This window comes from Capsaspora owczarzaki, assembly GCF_000151315.2.
Source record: "Capsaspora owczarzaki ATCC 30864 unplaced genomic scaffold supercont2.2, whole genome shotgun sequence".
In the NCBI taxonomy this organism is placed as follows: domain Eukaryota; class Filasterea; order Ministeriida; family Capsasporidae; genus Capsaspora; species Capsaspora owczarzaki.
Window position 1 is genome coordinate 1569749 of NW_011887293.1, and position 20807 is coordinate 1590555.

General features: G+C 53.0%; 7 protein-coding genes across 8 annotated transcripts; 5 read left to right on the forward strand and 2 right to left on the reverse strand.

Moving 5' to 3' along the window:
• Nucleotides 1-10: 10 nt before the first annotated feature.
• CAOG_01666 (60S ribosomal protein) lies at nt 11-955 on the reverse strand. Its single transcript, XM_004364477.2, has 3 exons — nt 921-955; nt 369-472; nt 11-231 (listed from the first exon to the last, which is right to left on the reverse strand). The coding sequence occupies exons 1-3, from the start codon at nt 921-923 to the stop codon at nt 183-185; spliced, it is 156 nt and encodes a 51-aa protein (XP_004364534.2). The 5' UTR covers nt 924-955; the 3' UTR covers nt 11-182.
• A 275-nt stretch (nt 956-1230) lies between these two features.
• On the forward strand, nt 1231-3280 carry CAOG_01667 (2OG-Fe(II) oxygenase). The gene is made up of 4 exons (XM_004364478.2): nt 1231-1407; nt 1520-1634; nt 1733-2076; nt 2205-3280. Exons 1-4 carry the CDS (start codon nt 1267-1269, stop codon nt 2655-2657), a joined length of 1053 nt encoding a protein of 350 aa, XP_004364535.1. The 5' UTR covers nt 1231-1266; the 3' UTR covers nt 2658-3280.
• Nucleotides 3281-4510: 1230 nt separating this feature from the next.
• On the forward strand, nt 4511-9881 carry CAOG_01668 (hypothetical protein; the record flags this gene model as incomplete). The annotated part of the gene is made up of 3 exons (XM_004364479.2): nt 4511-4592; nt 7047-9829; nt 9857-9881. The coding sequence occupies exons 2-3, from the start codon at nt 7242-7244 to the stop codon at nt 9879-9881; spliced, it is 2613 nt and encodes an 870-aa protein (XP_004364536.2). The 5' UTR covers nt 4511-4592; nt 7047-7241.
• Nucleotides 9882-10477: 596 nt separating this feature from the next.
• On the forward strand, nt 10478-13343 carry CAOG_01669 (sphingosine-1-phosphate lyase 1). Its single transcript, XM_004364480.2, has 8 exons — nt 10478-10649; nt 11096-11184; nt 11279-11312; nt 11408-12249; nt 12363-12611; nt 12716-12826; nt 12893-12989; nt 13085-13343. Exons 1-8 carry the CDS (start codon nt 10517-10519, stop codon nt 13171-13173), a joined length of 1644 nt encoding a protein of 547 aa, XP_004364537.2. The 5' UTR covers nt 10478-10516; the 3' UTR covers nt 13174-13343.
• Nucleotides 13344-13484: 141 nt separating this feature from the next.
• On the forward strand, nt 13485-15838 carry CAOG_01670. 2 transcript variants are annotated; one of them, XM_011271757.1, is made up of 7 exons: nt 13485-13537; nt 13734-13798; nt 14203-14372; nt 14472-14635; nt 14725-14891; nt 14990-15157; nt 15191-15838. In XM_011271757.1, exons 1-7 carry the CDS (start codon nt 13522-13524, stop codon nt 15578-15580), a joined length of 1140 nt encoding a protein of 379 aa, XP_011270059.1. In that variant the 5' UTR covers nt 13485-13521; the 3' UTR covers nt 15581-15838. The 2 variants fall into 2 exon arrangements, with proteins under 2 accessions (XP_011270059.1, XP_004364538.1); XM_004364481.2 differs by having other exon boundaries at nt 13488-13537; nt 14990-15838.
• Nucleotides 15839-15968: 130 nt separating this feature from the next.
• Nucleotides 15969-18480, forward strand: CAOG_01671 (Mon1a protein; the record flags this gene model as incomplete). The annotated part of the gene is made up of 6 exons (XM_004364482.1): nt 15969-16012; nt 16204-16718; nt 16810-16885; nt 17127-17220; nt 17766-17847; nt 18365-18480. The coding sequence occupies 6 exons, from the start codon at nt 15969-15971 to the stop codon at nt 18478-18480; spliced, it is 927 nt and encodes a 308-aa protein (XP_004364539.1).
• Nucleotides 18481-19005: 525 nt separating this feature from the next.
• CAOG_01672 (1-acyl-sn-glycerol-3-phosphate acyltransferase) lies at nt 19006-20562 on the reverse strand. Its single transcript, XM_004364483.2, has one exon. The coding sequence runs from the start codon at nt 20407-20409 to the stop codon at nt 19207-19209; it is 1203 nt and encodes a 400-aa protein (XP_004364540.1). The 5' UTR covers nt 20410-20562; the 3' UTR covers nt 19006-19206.
• Nucleotides 20563-20807: the final 245 nt, after the last annotated feature.

Genomic DNA, 20807 nt, shown 5'->3' on the forward strand with positions numbered 1-20807 from the left:
AAAAAGTGAAGGTGATGAAATCGCAAGGATTGTTTTATCCAGCAGCCAAAAGAGAGCACAGAGACGCAACCACACGGGATGGAACACGCCAGCATAATGTCACTTGAGGAGACGGACGAGCGTCGATCGAAGGGAGCACAACGACATGGGCAGCAAGACAACTTCCAGAAAAACGAATCTCTTTAGAAGTTGAGCTTGGTGCGCCTCCAGTGGCGGCGCTTAGCGTTGTAGCTGCAAAAAAACCAAACCATCGAGCGCACACGAGTGAGTGACAAACCATAGAGCGCACTGCAGCTTCCTGTGCAACCCCGCGCGGGCTACCGTCTCGCTGCAATGAGCGCCACAAGTGCTGTGCAAACAATGCTTACCGGATCGTGTTGTCCGTGCGCAGGCGGAACCAGTTGGGAATGGGGCGGTTCTGCTTGATCTTCTTGCCAAGCTTTCGCTTGATAATAAAGCTCTTTTGGGACGGCTGTGGGATGGAGAAGGATGCACGAGATGAGCGTGCAAATCGACACGGACAGATCAGGGAGGGGGTGGAAGGTGAGCAAACAAGTGGGGACTGGGGAGAAGGAAAAAAAAAAAAAAAAAAAAAGATGCCCGCTCTCGTTCGCTTCCCAATAGCGCTCTGTTGCCCAGCCGGGCTGTGCTGGAGACGGTTCAGCAGCGACATGTCTGTAAATCGCGGTCGAGGCGACAAACGGAGACGCAGGCGGGCACAGAAAGCAGCACCAGACCGGCCAACTGTCCATCCGCCGTCCGACTCTCGCTTCTCCAGTGCCCAGCCTTCCGCCGTCGCAAACGCCGTCCCCTCTCATTGCACCCGCCTCGATGACGGTCGAATCCGTTGGGATGTACAATTATGCAACAGATTGGGCCGATGGAGGGCCGATACGGAAGGGCGATTGCTGGGTACGTACCATCGTAAGGAGGAAGAGAGAGCGAGCAACTGGTTGAGCCGAATTCGATTTTTTGCATTTGCATTTTTCGTTTTCCGAGTTGGATGGTTTATTTTTGCACCAATCCCCATTGTCGCCGATCCAAAAGTTACATTCATTGCCTTTAAAATACAGTTTCAACAATTTTATGTCTGTGGGCGAGCTGAACGGAGATGGATTGAGAGTCCATCGTCTATTGCAATGGGTTTCCACTGGATTTCCATTGCCAATCGACGTTTACACACTTTCTTGCTTTTGGCGCGCGACAATCTGTAATAATTCAGTCGCTATTATTATAATACCTGCAGTATTGCGATTCCAGCAAAAGATGTCTCATACGACAACGATTCCAGTCATTGACATTGGCGCGTTTGTCGACGCCGCCAAGCGAGCTGACTCTGACGCCACCGCCGCATCCCTCGGAGCCGCCTTCCGAGATGTCGGCTTTGCCTACATTACTGGCCATGGTGTATGACAAGAAAGCGCACAGTGGCCATTGCCTCTGGCTTGGCTGCCGTTGCATCATGTCCGTTTTGTCAGTTGTGCCTCACCCCCGCCGCCAATGCGAATGGTTTTGACAGGTGCCGTCTGCCGTGATTCAGAAGGCGTTCAGCCACGCCAAGCGCTTGTTCGAACTGCCCATGGACGCCAAGGAGGCGCTCTCCATGACTGGCGCCAACGCGCACACTCACCGAGGCACGTTCGTTCGCAAACTCGCCTTTCGCCACACCGTCATCACTCTCATCGCTCATGCGTTCTGTCGCCATGTCGGTATTACACGTTGCAAACCACAGGCTACTCGGGATTTGGAGACGAAGTGCTGAACGAGGAGACCAAGGATTGGAAGGAAGCCTTCGACATTGGCTACGATTTGCCGCCGAGCGATCCGGACGTGGCTGCAGGAGTGCCGTTGCATGGGCCGAACGTCTGGCCATCGCATGAAAGCGCCCCCGAGCTTGCCACGTTCAAGCACGACCTCGAGCTCTACTTTTCGCACATGGAGCGCGTTGGACGGAGCTTGCTTGTCGGATTTGAAAAGCACTTTGGCCTTGCCGACGGGTACTTTGAGCCCTTCTTCCAGAGGCCGCTCGTGCTCATGCGTCTGTTGCACTACCCGCCGCTACCGGAGGAAATGCTGGTGAGGCTGGATGGAGGATGAGCGTTGATGCAAGCGATCCATTTTGCTTTGATTTTTTTGGTTTGTGTTTTTGGTTGATTTGGTTTTTGTGGTGAGCCGAATTCTGACCTGGATTGTCCAACGTGCAGAACTCTACAACCCCTGGTCGGGATATTGTCACTTGCGGCGAGCATTCAGATTATGGCGGCCTGACGCTGCTTGCCGTGGACGCACCAGGGCTGCAGGTGAAATCCACGAACGGCGAGTGGATTGCGGCCCCGCCGATGGGAAACGACGCGCTGATTGTCAACCTCGGAGACATGATGCAGCGATGGACGAACGACGTGCTCAAGGCCACGCCGCACCGTGTGGTGAATGTCAATCCACTGGCGCACCGGTACTCTATTCCGTTCTTCTTTGAGCCCAACTTCCACTCGATCGTGCGGTGCCTCGAGCCCTGCCTCCGGTTGAGTGGCACGACTGTGCCCAAGTATCCCGATACCCAGTATGGCCCTTATTTGCTATCGCGGTACGACGCGACCTTCAACCATCGCAAGGATGACGAGTCCAATCCCACGAATGCGCGTCCAGGGCGGTACTAGATCTCAACAAAATACACGAGAGGTTGTATTGTGATTTTTTGTTTGTTGTGATCGATGGATGCTTTGCTAAACAAAGTTCTTGAGACTGCATTCCGCAGAACCTGGTTTGGCTATATTTGGTCGCGATGATTCATTTGGCGAGTCTGTTGGGCTTTTTTTCCGATTGGCGATGCGTTCCGTTTCCACTTGCTCCAGATGGCCCCATCGTCTGTCGCGTGGAAGAGAGGCGTAGGGGAGGAAGCCCATAGAAGTCGTGATGTGGCGGCGTGGGCCAGAGAGCCATCGAGTGAAGCAACCAGAGGCGCGAAGCGGCCAAACCTGCTTCGGCAGAAATCAACACAGAGATTGTATCACGAGGCTGATCCTCGGCCGCATCGAAATCGCATCCGCCTCCTCGATGGCATCGAATGGCATACGTCTTCTCGATAGCATCGAAATCGCATCCTGTCAATGACTCGGCGCAAGTGCTCGGTTCAATGTGCGAAAACAAAAAGGTGACTACAACCTCACACTCGCATGTCTTGTCGGGACTTTAACATGACGGTCTACCTCGCTCATGTCGAGGCTGGAGCCTTGCCATGCCTGGTGTGTTTTTGGGTGGATGTGATTAAACGCGTTCGGGCGATATGTCGTTCCAGGGCGAGGGTGTGTTGCTAAGCATTCGTCAAGTTCATTAACCAAATCCGTCTAGATTGAAAACAAAAATAACGCATAAAATGCGAATCGAAATAAAATAACCAACCTGCAACAACAAATCAAATGCGGCCAAGCCCTCGAGCCAGGGATTAGGTCAAACCAGTCCTCTTCACAAGTTCACTTCTCTTACCTGACACTTGGCCAAGCAATAGGGTACGTGAATGATGCAAATTAGATCTGAGCAACACCTCCCCTCTCCTCGCAACTTTGTCAAAATCACACAATCTCTCGCTTTCTCTCTCGCCCAGCTTCGCTGCACCAACCTGGTCATCACTTGCGCAAGATGCTGGCGAAACGCGCAAGCCAGATCCCCCGGTCATTCAATGGTGCCAAAGAAAAAAAAAAAACGAAAAAAAGAAAAAAGAAAACACTGGGAATGATCCAACCCCCTGACACATTGGGCGCTCTCCGGCTGCTCGCGACACACTCTCGTCGTGCGACCCAGTGTCCGTCGACGAGCAGCACATCTTGGAGCCAAGAGTCAGGGGCGGGGGCTCCATCTGCGGCTGTTTAAGCCGGACGACGCTTGAGTGAGTGTGATGAATTTGACAAGCCGCTCCTTTTTTTTTTTTTTTTTTTTTTTTTTCCGGTTCCATTAAGATTTGATCGTGCACCTCCAACCGAAGCGGCGTTTGTTGCCCGTTGCTCGGCTTCTCCCCCCTGTTATTTCGGACCATGGCCCACTACGGTGCCTCAATGTCTCCCAATAGTGCAACGACCTGCTCACGTGGAGTCGTCGCGCAAAAGGATGTGGTCTCCAGGAAGTGTCTGTTTCGAGCTGTCGCTTTTTCTATTTTTTATTTCTTTCTATTTTTTTTTCCCTGTCTCTGATTCGCATTCGCATTCAATTACTTCTCGCTCATGATTGGACATTGAAAAAATCGTTCGGCCCCTAATGGCAGTGATTGGCGAACGTTGATTTGGCCTTGCTCGCGCGCGTTTTTGTTTCCGCATACTGTACGGCCACACCCCGCCAGCCCAGACCTCCATCCAGATGGGGTGTGAGGAAAAGGTTTTGGCTGAGGATTGGATAAAATTCGTCTCAACGCAAGCAACGTCCTAGAGCGAAACAGGTTGTTGACCTTTTTTATTTTATTATTTTTTATGTTTTTTTTTTTTCTCTCCTCCGAATGTTTCAATCCATTCTTTGACATCAAGATTTTCCCACTCAATCCATCTCCGGCCAAAACCTCACTCGCCATTTTTCGAGTTTAAACAACCAAACGAAAGAGCTTGCAAGTGAGTATGCAACACGACGGACAATGTGGAGCAGCGTGAGAGGGGAGCTTGACAACGAAACAGCAACCCGCACCTCGCAACGCATTTTCTGGGGGGGGGGACTCGTAGGAGCGCGTTGAGTGCATGTCTTTATGTGGTTCAGCCTGCTGGCAAAGCGAGTTGAGGATGCGGTATCTGGATTCCTACTCGGCCTTTTTTGCGTGTTTTAATTGTCGATGTTTCACTTTTTCGCATTTCATTTTCGGGCGGCTTGCTTTTGCCTCGACGTTTTGCTCTTTCTCGACGACTTGCAGCACCGACGCCTTGCAGCACCGACGACTTGCAAAAAGCTCTCGTCTCGACACCCATGCGGAAGAAAATAAAGCTACAAAAGATTCGGCGACAGCGAGAAGAGGTGTCGTGACAGAAAAGTCCGCAAGGTGCGTAGGCGGATACGTCCTTTCCGTTTTTCGACATTTGGTTTTGAGGCAGCTTTCTGCAAGGAGGACCTTTAATTCGAGTGAAACAACTTGTTCTGGAGGCTGCTTTATTTCTTGGCGACATAGTGGAGATAGTGGACATAGGTGGGGAATGTGGGGGAAAGAAAGAAAGCGGGAGAGAAGATGCATCGCCTCGCGCGGAATGGAACGTGTACTCCACCTTGGAGACAGTCCCATCTCGCACCAGGTGGTATGTGTGCACTCCTTTTGGTCATTTCATCGAAATTCTTCTCGCAGGCGTAGCCTCGAATAGGACAACAACCAATTGACATGCAAAAAACAACAAAAACAACACAAAAGCAAACATGCACAAAAGAAAAAAAAAACAAGAATTCACAAGCCGTCAAATTCATCAAAGTCAATTCCATTTCAGCGCTGCCCAATTACCCATTCGCCCAATTGCCCAGCAATCACGCCTTCTTCCCCTTCAACATTTTTGTTGGCCAAAACCAGCAACGTTATTGCTTCCGTTTGATACCAAGCAATTTCAGCTCGAGAACTCGCACCACCTAAAAAGCATCAACCGGAGTCAGCACCCTCAATGGCTTTCGTGAAACAAAAACCATCAAGCTTGGCTGGATTGTTGTTTACTGTGCCTGGGTGCCGATGCAAGTGCGACGAGGAATTATCACATCGCTTCTTGGCGTCGGGGCATTCTTTGGTTGGTGTTAGACCCGAGCATTTCCTACTCTAGTTCTTTTCTTGGTGGATGGACGGCTTTTTCGGATTTGCTCTGCTGCCGTTGGTTACAAACCAAAGCGAGAGTTATGGGGCACAGGCGACGCAGAAGCGCACCAAGCTGAGTTTTGCGTGATGCAGCTTGTTGATTGCTCCGAGATGCGACGCCTTCCTTTCACGCTCTCGGTTTTCTGCAACGCTTTGATTGGATAATGGTGGATGATTCGACAGCGAGCTGCCATTTGGCAACATGAGCACTTTTTCAACGTCTTTAGGGTCTGACCTTTCTCATTCTTTTTGCCATGGTGCTATGATTTCTGGTTTTTTTTTCGTTCTTTTTGCTTGGTCGGGGGCACGTAGCACATGTCCACCTGTTGATTCTGGATGGTTTGGCGTTGCTTCGATGCGTGTTGCATTCTTCTGCTGTTGAATCTCTTTGTTTATGGAGAGTTGTGTGATCTACCCGCATCACCAGGCGCTCATTACTATGGGACCACAAAAACAAATCAACAAAAACAAAACCGTTTTTTTTTTTTCGGTTTGGGCGGTTCATTCCTCTTGCTGTTGCCAACCCGCCTGTGATCCACCATGTTCGTTCGCTACGTGCTTGTCTTCGCGTGCTCTCTCTCTCTCTCTTCCCCCTTCGCTCCTTGTGTTCATCCCACTATTTTTGACTTGTTTGCTGTCATCACCCCCGTGTTTCCCTTTCCACCATTTTTTTTTTCATTTTCTTTTCCATTTTTTTTTTCAATTTTTCAATTTTTGGAGGTGTTGTGTCCCCTTTTTGCATTTTGCACGCGCGACTTTTTTTTTTTTTTCTTTTTTTTTTTCGTTGCTGCGATGTGTCATAAAATGACATTTTCCCAGTCCTCCTCGCATTCGATTCCCCCGTTGCCACTCAACGCGTCTTGCTGCTGCTGCTCTGTGACTTTGCGTGCTGCGGGCGATTTGTGATTTGAGTTGTCTCTCACTTTGGCGTGTGTCTGTTCTGGATCTGCTTTTTCCTTTTCTGCGCATAATCTTCCGATTTTTTTTTTCTCTTTTTCTTTTTCTCTTTCTTTTCGTTCTGCTTCTTTGCTTTCCCATTTCCGTTCCCCATTCCCCATTCTCTTCCAAATGCCTTGTTTCTTCTTCTTTTCGTCTCATTCTCTTTCTTGTTGCTCGATTTGCTTCATTTCTTAATTTTTTTCCATCTCTTTCTTTTCCACTGTTTTTTTTTTTGTTCATTCCATTGCTTCATTTGTTTTTTTTTTATCTTTTTTTTTTCTTTTTAATCTTCTTCTTCATTTCCCAACAGTCGCGCTTTCCCCGCATCGCATCGCATCGCCGCTTCTCGTCGCACTCGCCCTCGCCCGCTTCCTCTCGCTGCCTCCCAGTGTCGTCGCTCTCTGCCCCCGCCAAGTCGCCGCCTGTCAAAGCCGCTCCGCCTGCTGAATCGGCATTGTTGAGCGCTGGCCAACACCTTTTCATTTTTTTCTTTTTTTTTTCTTCTATGATCACAACCACCACATCGACGAACAATCACATGCACAGCATCGCCGCTCTCAGCAACAGCACCATCGGCAACAGCATCCCGACAAGCCAGCACAGCAGCAGCACCTCCGCCCTGAGCCAGCAGCAGCAGCAGCAGCAACAGCAGCAGTTTAGCATGGCGTCGTCAAGCTTTGGTTATCAACTGGCACCACTGGCCATGTTCCACGCCGGCGGCTGTCCTCCTCACCCGCAGCACCACCCACAGCACCACGCGCAGCACCATCTCACACAGCAACAGCACCAGCAGCAGCCACAGCAGCCACAACAGCAGCAACAGCAGCAACAGCAGCAGCCGACTGGCGGTTTGTCCGCATCTGGACCGAGTCCCAGCAATTCGCAGCCGTTTGCTACCATGTATTCGCAGCCACCCCCTTCCTCCGCCCTTGCTCACCACCCTGCAGTGCCGATGCCGCTGCCGCTGCCTGCCTATTACAACAACAGCTGCAGCACTGCGGCGGCAGCAACAGCATCCACTCCGACGCCGACGCCGTCGCCAGCAAACCCAGCAGCAGCGAGCGCACTGACTCCATCGCTGTCGGCATCATCAGTGCTGCAATTAGGCGCCGCCGCCGCCGACTGCTCAAGCACCAGCAATGTTCTCATGTACCCGCCCCATGCGCATCCGCATGCACTCCATCTGCAGCAGCAGCAGCAGCAGCAGCAGCAGCGCTCAAGCACGGGTGGCGCTGCAAACACGGCGCACCAGCTGCAACAGCACTTACCCTTGATGCTCAGCACGACGCCGCTCTCGTCCTTGTCCTCGTCGTCGTCGTCGTCGTCGTCCATGGAGCTTCCTCACCGCCGCCGTAGCAGCGCGTCATCCACTTCGTCCTTGACGCCATTCCTGCAGCCGGGACAGGGACAGGGACAAGTGCAAGGACAGGGACAGAACTTTTTCTCGTCGCAGAGCTTTCCGAGCCACGCCACGCCCGGATTTAACGCCCAGCAGCACATCCAGCACCACTACCTGCTGTCTGCCTCGTCCACGTCGGGCTCTCCTCCTCCATCTGCAAGTGCATCGCACCAGCCAAGTGCCACACCGATGCCCCAGCCACATCACCAGTTTTATAGCAATGGCAACGCGTTGTCCGAAGGCCAGCTGTATTGGGGCAACCCGACTTCTTCGCATACGCCGTACCCATCCTCGGGTCCGATGCTGCTGCAGCCGCAAATGATGCTACAGCAGCAGGTTGCCTGCCATCAAGCGGCGTACCCGCAGCAACAGCAACAGCAACAGCAACAGCAGCAGCAACAGCAACAGCAACAGCAACAGCAACAGCAACAGCAGCCACCGCTGCCACAACAGCTGCAGCTGCTGCAGCCGCCTCAACACCTTCAGCACAAACTTACTGGTGCCATCCCGGAGGAAGAGCTGTACAACGCCACGCAAAAGGATCACGACGAAGAGGACGAAGAAGACGAAGACGAAGACGGCGAGTATCACGAAGACGACGACGACGACGACGACGATGGCGACGATCCTCGTTCAAAGAGGCAGCAAGCCTTCAAGCGCTCGACGTCAAACCGCTCTTCGTCGCAGTGGAATGGAAAGCAAGCCCATCATTCACATCAGCGCGTGCGTACAAACCCCAATTCGCACATTCCTCCAATGATTACGGAGGAGGCATGCCAGGGCTTGTCTGCGGAAGCGATCGTTCGCCAGTACCGTCGTGTGGCCAGCAACGGACAGCGCCTTTGCCCAGTGTGCTCGCTCGGCTTTCGCCGCATGGACCGCCTGGTTGGGCATGTGCGCAAACACACCCACGAAACTCCGTTTGTCTGCGCCGTCTGCGAGCGCGCCTTCAAGGAGTCGGTGGCCTTGCAAAAGCACATGCGCGCGCACAGCGACAACCGCCCCTACGAGTGCGATGTCTGCGGCAAGTGCTTCAAGCTTCCCCACCACCTGACGCGCCACCAGCGCCAAATTCATGCACTTCCTTCCCGGCGCGAGGCGAACCGGATGCGTGCATCGTCCCTGTCAGACCCTGAGGTCCAGTCTCTCCAGCGACAACACCGCACAGAGCTGGTCAAGCTGCAGCGCGAGCAAGAGAAGCAACTCGCCACAGTCATCCGGGCCAGGACGGATGCAACGCCGGGCTCCACGTCCCCATCCACGCTCCGCCCCACGCCGCCCGCACCGCACGGGCTGACTCCGGCGTTCGGCTTTGCGATTGCAGCCGAAATGGAATCCCTGCAGTCGCAGCGCGATGCAACGCTCCAGATTCTCACTTCGTCGCCTCAGCGCCCGACTGCCGCCACGGCCCCAGTCGCCTGGGGCCAGCCCACTGCTGCCAGCCACGGCAGCCCGCCCTTCGATCCGGCCGTGATGACCATCACAGGGGCCCGCAGTAATGTCTGGTGCGCCTCGCCATCGGCAACCAGCGTGTCGTCCTTTGCCAGCACTCCCTCTCGCCGGTCCTCCTCCGCCATGAGCGATCGCTTGCCAGGGATGACTGTCACTTCCCCCATCCATGTTACCTTTGCGGCCGGCACGCCATTTCATCTTCGCACGGCCGAGCCCGTCTTCAACCTCGCGGCAAAGTCCCGGTCGACTTTGTCAGAGTCGTCTACCAGTTTCCAGGACCCCTCCCTGGTGTAAAGTTTGACCTGCAGTAGTGATTCCAGGTGCATCACCTGCGCACTCGTCCTGACGTATCGCTTGTTCAAGTTTGTGGTCGATCCATCTCGTTCTTTTCGATTTGTTTTTTCGTCTCCTTTGCGTGAGACTTTAGTTTTTTGCCCCCTCCCCTGCTTGTTGCTCGTTTTTTTTCCATTTTATGCTGTGAATTTCGCTCGGATTTGTTAATTTTGCCACCTCGTTTCCTTTCTTAGTTTCCTTTCTTCCTATGCCTTTGTTTTTGTTTTGTTTTCGTCGTTGTGCCATTTCGAACTTTTTGAACGGTTGGCTTTCTTGCTGCGCTTTCGTCGCTCAATTGCCTTGTTCAGTGCCGTCGTTTTTTGTTTGTTTTGTGGAGACACTTTGTTTATTGACAAATACACCTTGGTTGGTGCTTGATCGTTGTTTCTGAGCGCTCGATGGAGGATGGAGTTTTCCCTTTCCAGCACATTCAATCATGCGATGGCATCAACACACACACAAACACACACACTCACCTTGATGTTTTGATGTTTGGATAATCCACTTTCACTCCGTTTGCGCCTTTCTGATTCTCGCTTTTTCTCAGTCTCCTTTTCGTTTTCTGAAAAAAATCCTCCGCAGCAAAACGCGCAACGATGGAGTCGGCTCGAGCGCGCTTCTCGTACGCGTCGACCCACGCCAGCTCGTGGGTTTCGCTCGCACGCACTGCCGAGCATGTCATTGTTGCTGCCGTCGTGGTCAAGGTCGCGCACCACGTCTACTCTGTTGGTGAGTCGTTTTCGAGTGTATCAATCCACCACTACGGCTTCAAGCAGGATTGTTTTGCTTGTTCCGTTCCGAGTCGCCCCGCCGATTGCATCAGAGCGTGGTCCATTGTATTCGAATGCGGTACATTTGGGGGGCTGGGGTTTGCACTTGGCATCAGGGTTGGGGTGGCGGTCCATTGGGGCAAACAAACCCAATAATGCTCCGCTCGGTCACTTTGTTCAATGCCGCTCTGTCACAATGGCCTTGTCCCGCCTTTCACAAGCAGCAAGCAGTGAAATCTGCTCTTGCATTCGCATCAGCAGCACAGTGCAGCACAGTGCAACTCAGCTCGGCTCGGCTCAGTTCGACTATTTGGAGCTGTTGGGAGCCAGCAATTTGAACTCGCTCCAATCCTTCTGGCTCACTTGACGTTTCGTCATGGCGGCGTTTCGATGGACATTGTGCAGGTCTCAAGAAGAGCATCGGCAAGCTTCTCGTTGGCCTCGTGCGCGCAGTTCCCGGCGGCAGTTCGACCCTCGACGCGACTCTTGAACAGGTAACGCCTCAATTGCAATGTTCTGGTCTCAAAATGCTACCGAATGGATGGCTGATGTATGGATGCTCAACAATTGTATGGCCTGCTATTGTAGGAGGTCGATAGCGCAGCCAAACTGCTGACCAAAGACGTTCAACCAAACCACCCAAAAATGCAATGTATTTTGCAGCTACCTGCTGATGTTACGTACCTCACCCTACTCCACTTTGTCTCTGGTCTATAGCTCATCGCTTTGATTCCCTGCCGACAACCGGCCTGTCTCGCGAGGTCGTGCTGAGCAAGCTGGCCGACCTCAAGCGCGCCGACATTGACTCGCACGCTGGCAAATCGTGGGCCTACGTGTACTCGCAACCGGACAACACCTTTGACGACTTTCTGGCCGACGCCAGCAACCTCTTCATGCACGAGAACGCACTCAACCCGATGGCCTTCCCTGCCTTGCGTAAAATGGAAAATGACATTGTTCGAATCTCGGCCACCCTGCTCGGCGGTGACGCTCGTGCGTGCGGCACCATGACCTCGGGCGGCACAGAAAGCATCCTCATGGCTGTCAAGGCCCACCGCGACCGCGCCCTCAAGCTCCGAAACGTCACCGAACCCAACATGGTCATTCCCATCACTGCGCACCCCGCGTTCGAAAAGGCTGGCCATTATTTCGGCGTCCAAATTCGCCACGCCCCCGTCACCAACGAGCTCGAAGATCCTCGTGTGAGCGTTCCTGCCATGGCCAAACTGATTGATCGCAACACCATCATGCTGCTCGGCTCGGCGCCCCAGTACCCCCACGGCGTTATCGACGACATCCCTGCGCTCGGCGCGCTTGCTCTCGCGCGCAACATTCCGCTCCACGTCGATGCGTGCGTTGGCGGCTTTATCCTTCCTTTCATCCGCAAGTTCCGCCCCGATCTCCCTCGCTTTGACTTTTCCGTTCCCGGAGTCGCCTCAATGTCTGCCGATCTGCACAAGTATGGATTTTCTTCCAAGGGCTCCTCTGTTGTCCTGTACTCTTCCGAAGAGTACCGCCAGTACCAGTTCTTTACGTATTCCGAGTGGCCTGGTGGTCTTGTAAGTGGAGGATTGGTTTTTTGCGCCTGTTGTTGTTGTTGTTGTTGTTGTGATTTTGCCTGGTTGGCATCATTCTCACTGCACACGCTTCTGCAATGTTTTGCCAAGCACAGTTCATCAGCCCTTCGATGTGCGGCAGCCGTGGAGGCGGCCCGATTGCTGCGGCGTGGGCATGCCTGCTTTCGCTCGGCGAGAGCGGCTATGTGCAATCGGCACGCCTCATCATGGACACTGCTGACAAGCTGAGCAACGGGGTGCGCGCCATCCCTGGTCTGCGTGTGATTGGCAAGCCTGACGCTTGCCTGGTATCCTTCCTCTCGACGGATCCGACTGTGGATATTCTGGCGGTTGCCGACGTGATGGTGAGTGTGATTTTTTTGTTGTTGGTTTCTGGTGCCGCGGAAGAAGCAACTTGCGTTGGTAGGCTGTTTTCCTGACTGCCTTGTTTTGTGTCTCGTGCAACCAGGAGGAGACTGGCTGGCGCATCGAGCGTCAGCGCAAGCCCAGCAGCATTCATTTGTCCGTCATGCCCCAGCACGCCAAGATTGCCGACAAGTTCATCAGCGAGCTCGCGCAGGTATGAGTGGCAGGAGCAAGGGGTGCAGGTGTGTGCGCATAATAGCTCACTTTTGATCGCGTTCAGGCTGTGAACAAGGTTCGCGCGAATCAGCAGCTGGCGAAGGCTGGCTCGGCTGCCATGTACGGCATGATTGCGCAGATTCCCGACGAGAAGCTGATTGGTGAGTGGGCATTGTTTGGCTTGTCGGATTTATTTTTATTTTTATTGATGCACATTTGCCATTCCTCTTTGCTGACGACCTTGTCGATTGTTTAGAGAGCTTCCTTGTCAAGTTCATGGCTCGCCTGTACACTCCGACACGTCCTGCGGAGGGCGGTGCCTCGACCTCGAGCAGTTCGAACTGAGGCTGTTTTGTGTTTTTTGTGTTTTTTGGATTTTGACAGCAACTTTTTTTGCCCTCTACCGGATCTTTCGGTGTGTTTGCTCAATGTCGAAACACAGTTGAATGGCACCCGTGCCTTCCAACCATTCATTGTTGAACAAAGACCAAAACCAACAAAGACCAACACCAACGAAAACCAACCAAAGCCGCGAAAAGTTGACCTCTCATTTTTCAAACAGCCGTCACAGGTTTTGTTGTTACTCAAACAATTCCTCCGCGTGCTCGAACGCTCAGACAAGCAAACAAATCAAACACATGCACATCAGTCGTTGTTTTTGTTTTTCAGCCAACCGTTTTACTCTGTTCAACCATGTCTGCCTTCTGGGGTACGAAAACCAAGCCCCGCGCAGTGACCAGTTGCTATGCTAATTTCTTTTCGTTCATGATTTTTTTTGACAACCCGTTTTTGTATTTTTAAGTTTTATTTTGCCGCTCTCGCTGAATGCTCACCGTTTGATTCTCGCTCCCCCCTCGTCCGCCTCCCCCTTCTCTCCTCCCCGCTCCCCGCCCCACCCGCGGCAGGTGTTGAGATCGAGCCTGGCAAGATGTACTCGCAGCTCGTCAGCGCGTCGTTCTACATCAAGCTTGTAAGTTTCCGCGACTGTGAAGCTCCCACGTTGTTGGCCCACATGCGCTCCTGCCCCCCAGTACACACTTTCCCCCCTTTCCCGTTGCTGCCCTTTCCTTCCCCCTGTGTGTCTGTGGGGGGAGATCACTCGCGCTCACAGCCCTGAATCGCACAACTCTGCGCGAAAACCGAGAACGCAGCAACGAGCAAATCGAAAAAATCAATCAGATTCGAAATCATCCAAAGCGCAATGAAAACGCAATGCATGAAGCCAAAAAAAAAAAAAAAAAAAAAATCTCCAAAAAAAAAAATCCTCAACGCAACATGTGTGCAGTGACTTCCCACTCAATGTCGACCTTTCTGTGTGCGTTGCTGCTCACTGTGCCGTCCCCCCTCCGTTTACTTGTTGCTTTTGGTGGCTAGGCGTCGCTGGGCGCCGAAGTCGAGGACGACGCACGCGCTACCGTCTACCTGACTGCCGAGCGCAAGACCTTCCCGATCTCGACTCTGATCGGCGGCCGCATCATGCAGCAAAACCTCGATCTGTACATCGAGGAGGGCACCAAGATCACCTTCCGCGTCAGCGGTCAAGTGTACGGGGTCTGGTGTCTTTTTTTTTTTTGTTTGTTTGTTTTCATTGTTCTTGCTCAATACTCACTCGCATCTCCATCTGTTTGTTTTCCACTTCTTAGCCCCGTTCACCTTGTCGGCCACCTTGCACCGATCGGCGAGTACATGGACTACGACGATGACGACGACGAGTACGACGACGACGAAGAAGATGCCGACCTCGAGGACATGGACGACGAGGAAGACTCTGAGGACGACGACGTGCAGACCAAGAAGGCTCTTCGCCGTACGGTTGCTGAGTTGAAGCGTGTGGGGGTGTAGCTGTTTTGAAGACGCGTTCTGACGAATCTGTTTTGCGGTTTGTCGTCACTTTAGGCCTGATTGCCGACGAGGCTGATGACGATGAAGACGACGACGAGGACGACGAGGAGGACGACGAGGAAGATCTTGAGGACGAGGACGACGAGGATGACGAGGAGGAAGACGAGGAGGAAGATGCTCCAGTGAACGGCAAGAAGCGCGCTGCCATCACCAGCCTCCCTGTGAGTTGATGTTGTTCTTTTTCTTTGAACAAAACCATCTCATCCGCACTGCTCACTTCTTGTCAACCTCTTTGCTGCTACCTTGCATTTTTTTGCAGGACTCCAAGCGCGCCCGCGTTGAGGAGAAGAAGCCCGAGGCTGCCAAGAGCGCTCAGACCCCGACCAAGCCTGTGGTCGCCGCCGCTGCTGCCGCCGCCGCTGCTGCTTCGCCTGCTCAGAAGGGCAAGCAGACCCCGGCTGCCGCCGCTGCTTCCCCTGCCCAGAAGGCTGCTGCCGCCGCTGCTTCCCCTGCCCAGAAGGCTGCTGCCTCGCCCGCTCAAAAGCCCGCTGCTGCCACCGCCTCGCCGCTTCAAAAGAAGACCCTCCAGGGCGGCCTGGTCATGGAAGACAAGGTTGTTGGCACTGGTGCACTTGCCGCTCCCGGCAAGAAGATTGCCTGCTACTACTATGGCAAGCTCAAGTCGGGCAAGATGTTTGACTCGTGCACGTCCGGCAAGCCGTTCGGCTTCAAGCTCGGCGCTGGCGAGGTTATCAAGGGCTGGGACATTGGCATTGCAGGAATGCGTGTCGGTGGCAAGCGCACGCTCACCATCCCCGCTCCCCTCGCTTATGGCGCTCGCGGCTCCCCACCGACCATCCCCCCGAACTCGACCCTGACCTTTGACGTCGAGCTCAAGAACGTCCTTTAATTTGTTTTTCAACCGACCTTTTTTTTCCATACTAACACGCACAAAGGCAGCAAAAAGCACGCACACAAGACAAGAAGAAGAAACAAGATACAAACCTTTCTCGACTTCTTTTTTTTTTTTGGTTCTTTTGTTGTTGGTCATGCTTGCTAAGATTTCTTTTTCATGTTCTTTGTTATTGCGGATGGGTGCGCTCGTTATTCTGGTCGCCTTCGTCCATATTGTTTGTTACACACTAAATTCATTTTTTTTTTCAATGCTTTTCACCGTGCAGTGACTCTGAATTTGCAATGCGCGCGTCACGTTGAGTGTTGATCCAGTGAGATCCTGTTCGTGCTCAGCTCCTAAGCTGGGGCTCAGTTCTCCTTTTTTGGTTTTGTCGTTTGTTTGGATGGCAAGCGAAATTGAGTTTCTTGGCGAGGCGCCTGGCTCCCAGTATGCCGCTTTGTTTTGCTCTCGTTGATTTTAGTTGTTACTGTTTTTCTTTCGGTTCGGTTTCGATTGGGGTTTGTTTCTCATATGACTTTCTCATTCCCAATCCTCACCAACCCTCCCTCCCTCTCTCCCTCTCTCTCCCTCTCTCTCTGCCCCTCCAACGCAATTTGCATCGTCGTTCGCGTTTCCAGCTACTCTGGCGATGCGCTGCTGCTCGCGGACGAGGAGGCGGACGACTCGGTCTCGGTCTCGGGCGGATCCTCAACGCCGACCTCGCAGCTGCTCGCTGGCGGCGTCGGCAGCGCTGGTCCAGACACGGACGCGGTTGCCTCTGCATTGCAGGCCGGCGATCTCGAGGCGGATCGCGACGACGACGACGACGACGACGACGGCGCGGCCAATCCATCCTCGTCCAGCCAACCAGCAGCAACAGGAGGCACTGCAGCAGCGACAGCAGCAAGTCCCGCGCGGAGGCCCAGGCTCGCGTCCACATCGCTCAAGGAAGCTCTTCGTGCCGAGGCGTCCGTGTCCAGTCGATCCGGAGCTTCCGCTGCGAATGCTAACGCTGCAGCATCATCCGCTACTGCTGGGTTAGCACCCGCGGCATCGTCGCCAGCAAGCAACAATTCTGCATCCAGCACAGCATCAGACAAGCCTGCTCCCCAGGCGGCTCATCAGAGCGACAGCGTCGTCGAGTCCGCGGAAGGTTGGTTCAAAGTGAACTTGGCTTTGATTGTGTGGCTGTCAGATTCTGAGATTCTGTGGGAAATCTCATTTTCGCTCTGTCTTGCTTGTAGACATCCCGTTCAACTGGGCGGCAGACGAAAAACACATCTTCATCCTGAGTAATGCCGGCAAGCCCATCTACAGCAGGTGTGTAGTCGAATCTGCGTGTTGCTCTGCGCTGCGCTTGCAGAGCGCCTGCTCATCTGACGCTGGTCTTGGTTGGTAGATACGGAAGCGAAGATCGCCTCGTCACGATGATGGGTGTCATTCAAGCGCTCGTTTCTTTCGTGCAAGACAAGAACGACACGTTGCGGTGAGAAGACTCGAGTTTGTTTGCCGATGTTGTGACGGTTTTTTCTCGCTCACCTTCTTGATGTTGCTCTGCCAGCTCGATTATTGCCGGCGATTATCGCTTTGTGTTCCTGTCAAAAGGTCCCATCATTCTTGTGGCAGTCGCCCGAACGGGAGAATCCGAAATGCATGTAAGCCCTTTGTTGCTTTTCTGTGGTTGTTTCTCAATTGCGCGACTCTGTTGGACCTATCGTTTGCACGTTTCTACCATGCTGACTGACGCGCGATGCTCTGGCCTGAATCACAGCTGAGCTCTCAACTGCACATTGTCTACAATCAAATTATCAGTGTTTTGACACACACCCAACTGACGTCGATTTTTGAGCAGCGCCGCAACTATGACTTGCGTCGCATGTTGGCCGGTACGACCCGCGCTTGCTTTGAGTTGTCTTCATCTCCCAATTTGTACTGACCATTCCTCTGTCATTCTTGTATTTCCAGGCACGGAAAAGTTCTTTGACAGTCTGATCACTTTGGTCGACTCGGACCCTAGCTTCTTTTTGACGGCAGTGCGCTGCTTGCCGTTAGCACCCACCATCCGCAACACTATTGGGCAAACCCTGCAGCAGAATCGACCTGCTGTAAGAAGTTGTACTTTTTGTTTTTTTTTACTTCTTGTGATTTGTGTGAAATCTGACTGAAACCTCTCGTTTGGTGGTTTTTTTGGCGTCAATAGGATTTATTGTTTGCAATGATGATTGCAGAGAAGCAGCTCGTGACCCTTGTGCGACCGAAAAAGTATCCGCTGCATCCTTCTGGTATGTAGAGCTGGCCCAAAACTCCTGTCCGAGCTGCTGACCTTTTGTCGTCCTTTCTCACTGTCTCTGCATCTCGGTGTCCTAGATTTATTGTTGATATTCAACCTTGTCAATGCTTCTACGTCATTTTCGGCCGCGGAGTCGTGGATTCCGCTGTGCTTGCCCAAGTTTAACAACCGCGGCTTTCTGCACGCGCACGTTTCCTATCTCGACGCGGATTTGGAAACCGATGCGGATGCGCCTGCACGCTCTGGCTCGGGACGTGTCTGCCTCTTGCTCATCACAACCAACAAGGACTTGTTCTTTGTCTTGTCCGAGTTCCGGAAACAAATCTTGCAATCTTTGCAAGCGACGCAGTCCATGGAAGCGATTCAAGACGCCCTTGATCGTGAAAACTATCGCATTGGTACGACTTTGACGCTCCATATCTATTTTGAATTGGGAGTGAAACAAGAAGAAGTCTTGTCACTAACTCTGGTCGGTTTGATTTATTGTTTTGTTTTGTTTTGTTTTTCAGCGCATGTCGACATTGCTGGTCTCCGTCATTTCATCTACAAGTCTAAGAACACTTCTCAGTTTACTCAGCCCGAGCTCGAGGCACCGTACACGACGCCTGAAGAGCGCCAACGGTAAAGGCGACTCCAACTCTTTGATAAAACCGATTTGTCTGTTGATTGGTGTTTGCTCACTTCGGATTGTCTCTTTCGACCAACTCTCAGGCTTTTCCGTCAGTACCAGCACGTCCATTCTGCCATCCACTCGACAGCACGGCCACTGAAGATATATTTCAACAATGGATCGAAAGAAGCCATGCTCGGATGGGTATGCTCAGGAATTATTTTTGTCTTTGCCTGCTTGCAGTTCTCTGACCTTTGCCTTTTCCCCCGTTCGTATTCGCAGATCACCACCAATTTTGAGCTTTATGCCACTTTCGGACCGCTCGTTACAAAGAGTGGTGCTATCGCGGCAGTCAATCGTCTGCTCCAATGGATCAAACACGAAGAAGACAAACTGTTCATCCTCAACGCCCAAGTTTTTTAACATCATTATCGTGATGATCGTGTGTGTGTGTGTGTGCGTGCGTGCGGGCCTCGTGGGACTTGTCCTGGCTATTGTTGTCGAATAGTAAAGAATCAACAGCTCAACAGTCAACAAACCCGAAAAAAGAGCTTCAAGCTTCATTTCGTAAAACGAGCACAAAACAAAAACACGCACACGAACACACACACGAACACACACGGCGACGGAACACCGCCAGCGACGACAAAATCTCCAGCCAGCAGCCAAACAACAACACTTTCCCAAAAAACCAGAGCCGGTGGAACGCCCGAGACTACGGAAACGACCGTGACCCCGCGTCTAATCCTCTTTCTTGGCGTGCTGCTTCTTCTTCTTGTTGGCCTTGCTAAAGTCGACGAGGAACTTGACAATGTAGCCGAGAATCAAGAGGAAGGCAAAGATGGAGGCGACCGTCCAGTGTTCACCGGCTTGCACGGCGCGGTAAATGTAGCGAAGGAAGAGGCCAGAGATGAGGGTGCACCAAGAGGCCATGGTCACGAGGGGGAAGAGGTGGCGCTTGATCTCCCACGACTCGCCGGGGAAGTGCTGGTTTTGCTTGTGGTACTCGAGCAGATCGTCCTTTCGGCTGTAGAGGTCGCGGCACCACTGCTGGATGGCGTCGGCATCTTGCGGGAGGTCCTTGATGTTGTGGATTTCAATGTTCATGTGGACTTCGCCCGACTTGCCCTGGAGCATCGAGCCCACGTTCGGCTCGCGGCCCTCCGGGAAGGCAAAGGTGACGTCGTAGACCTTGGTGACGACATCCCGAAGCCCCATGGCCGTGTACGCAAAGCCCTTGGTGCGCGGGACGAGCAAGTGTCGGAGCACGGGCAAGTTGTTTGCGCGGGCAAACTCCTGGCTGGCGCGGTGCTTCTCCTCCGTGTACCGCGTGCCTTCCGCAAAGATGACCATCCAGAACGGCAGGGGGAAGCCGTCGAGTGACTTGCAGGCGCTTGCGAGCTTGGACTGGTCCTTGTCCCACGCGCGGGAGAGGAAGACAAACTCCAAAAACCACCACGACCAGCCGAGGATTGGGAGGAACTTTGTGTTGCCCTTCATGTAGGCCTTGGCGCCGCCGAGGCAGTTGTACTTTTCGGCCAGCACGAGGCCAAAGAGCCAGTCGACGTCCGAGCGGTGGTTGCACAGCGCAACGCCCTGGTCGACACCGATGGAGGCCTCGAGCGCCTTGCGGGACGAGCTGGAGAGGACGACCTTGATGCCGGCCCACCACTCGGCAACCCAGATCATCTCGGACCAGTGGATCTGGATGATTGTGTGGTTGAAGCGGCGGTAGAGCAGCGGCGACACCGGCCACAGCAGCAGCGACGCGAGCTGGAGCACGTTCACGGCCAGCCCCGAAATCAGAAAGACGAGGCCAAAGAAGACGCCCGGGATGCCCGACTCGCACACGCGCGTCCACAGGCCCTTGCTGGCGTTACTGCCACTGCCGCCGTTGCTCGTCGAGCCAGCAGCGCGGCGATTCGTGGTCGCTGCAGCAGGCATGTTTCAGCAAAAGGAAGAAAGAAGAGCGGAAAGCGGAAACGGCACAAAAACGAAAAAAAGGAGTAATTGAATACAACAAAACTCACCCAACAAAATCATACAAAGTCCTGAAAATGAAATGAAAGAAAAAAAAAAAAACCAAAAAACATAAAAGACGTCGGAATAAAGAGCAACATTGGAAAAAAAAAAAAAAAAGAGTCAGACCGCCCGTTGTCTGGAAGAGAGAGAGAGAGAGAGAGAGAGAGAGAGAGAGAGAGAGAGAGAGAGAGAGAGAGAGAGAGAGAGAGAGAGAGAGAGAGAGAGAGAGAGAGAGAGAGAGAGAGAGAGAGAGAGAGAGAGAGAGAGAGAAGACCAGAACAGCAAAACAACGGATGGAGAAGCGTGCGAGTGAATGCAAC

Bases quoted from the DNA above. Each gene is read 5' to 3' on its own strand.
- CAOG_01666 (XM_004364477.2), bottom strand. The intron at 232-368 runs GTAAGCATTGTT...GTTTTTTTGCAG, and splicing joins CGCACGGACAACACGATCCG to CTACAACGCTAAGCGCCGCC.
- CAOG_01667 (XM_004364478.2), top strand. From the start codon at position 1,267: ATGTCTCATACGACAACGATTCCAGTCATTGACATTGGCGCGTTTGTC. The intron at 1,408-1,519 runs GTATGACAAGAA...TGGTTTTGACAG, and splicing joins CCTACATTACTGGCCATGGT to GTGCCGTCTGCCGTGATTCA. The intron at 2,077-2,204 runs GTGAGGCTGGAT...TCCAACGTGCAG, and splicing joins CGCTACCGGAGGAAATGCTG to AACTCTACAACCCCTGGTCG.
- CAOG_01669 (XM_004364480.2), top strand. From the start codon at position 10,517: ATGGAGTCGGCTCGAGCGCGCTTCTCGTACGCGTCGACCCACGCCAGC. The intron at 12,250-12,362 runs GTAAGTGGAGGA...TGCCAAGCACAG, and splicing joins CCGAGTGGCCTGGTGGTCTT to TTCATCAGCCCTTCGATGTG. The intron at 12,990-13,084 runs GTGAGTGGGCAT...TCGATTGTTTAG, and splicing joins TCCCGACGAGAAGCTGATTG to AGAGCTTCCTTGTCAAGTTC.
- CAOG_01670 (XM_004364481.2), top strand. The intron at 13,799-14,202 runs GTAAGTTTCCGC...TTTGGTGGCTAG, and splicing joins CGTCGTTCTACATCAAGCTT to GCGTCGCTGGGCGCCGAAGT. The intron at 14,373-14,471 runs GTACGGGGTCTG...TCCACTTCTTAG, and splicing joins TTCCGCGTCAGCGGTCAAGT to CCCCGTTCACCTTGTCGGCC.
- CAOG_01672 (XM_004364483.2), bottom strand. From the start codon at position 20,409: ATGCCTGCTGCAGCGACCACGAATCGCCGCGCTGCTGGCTCGACGAGC.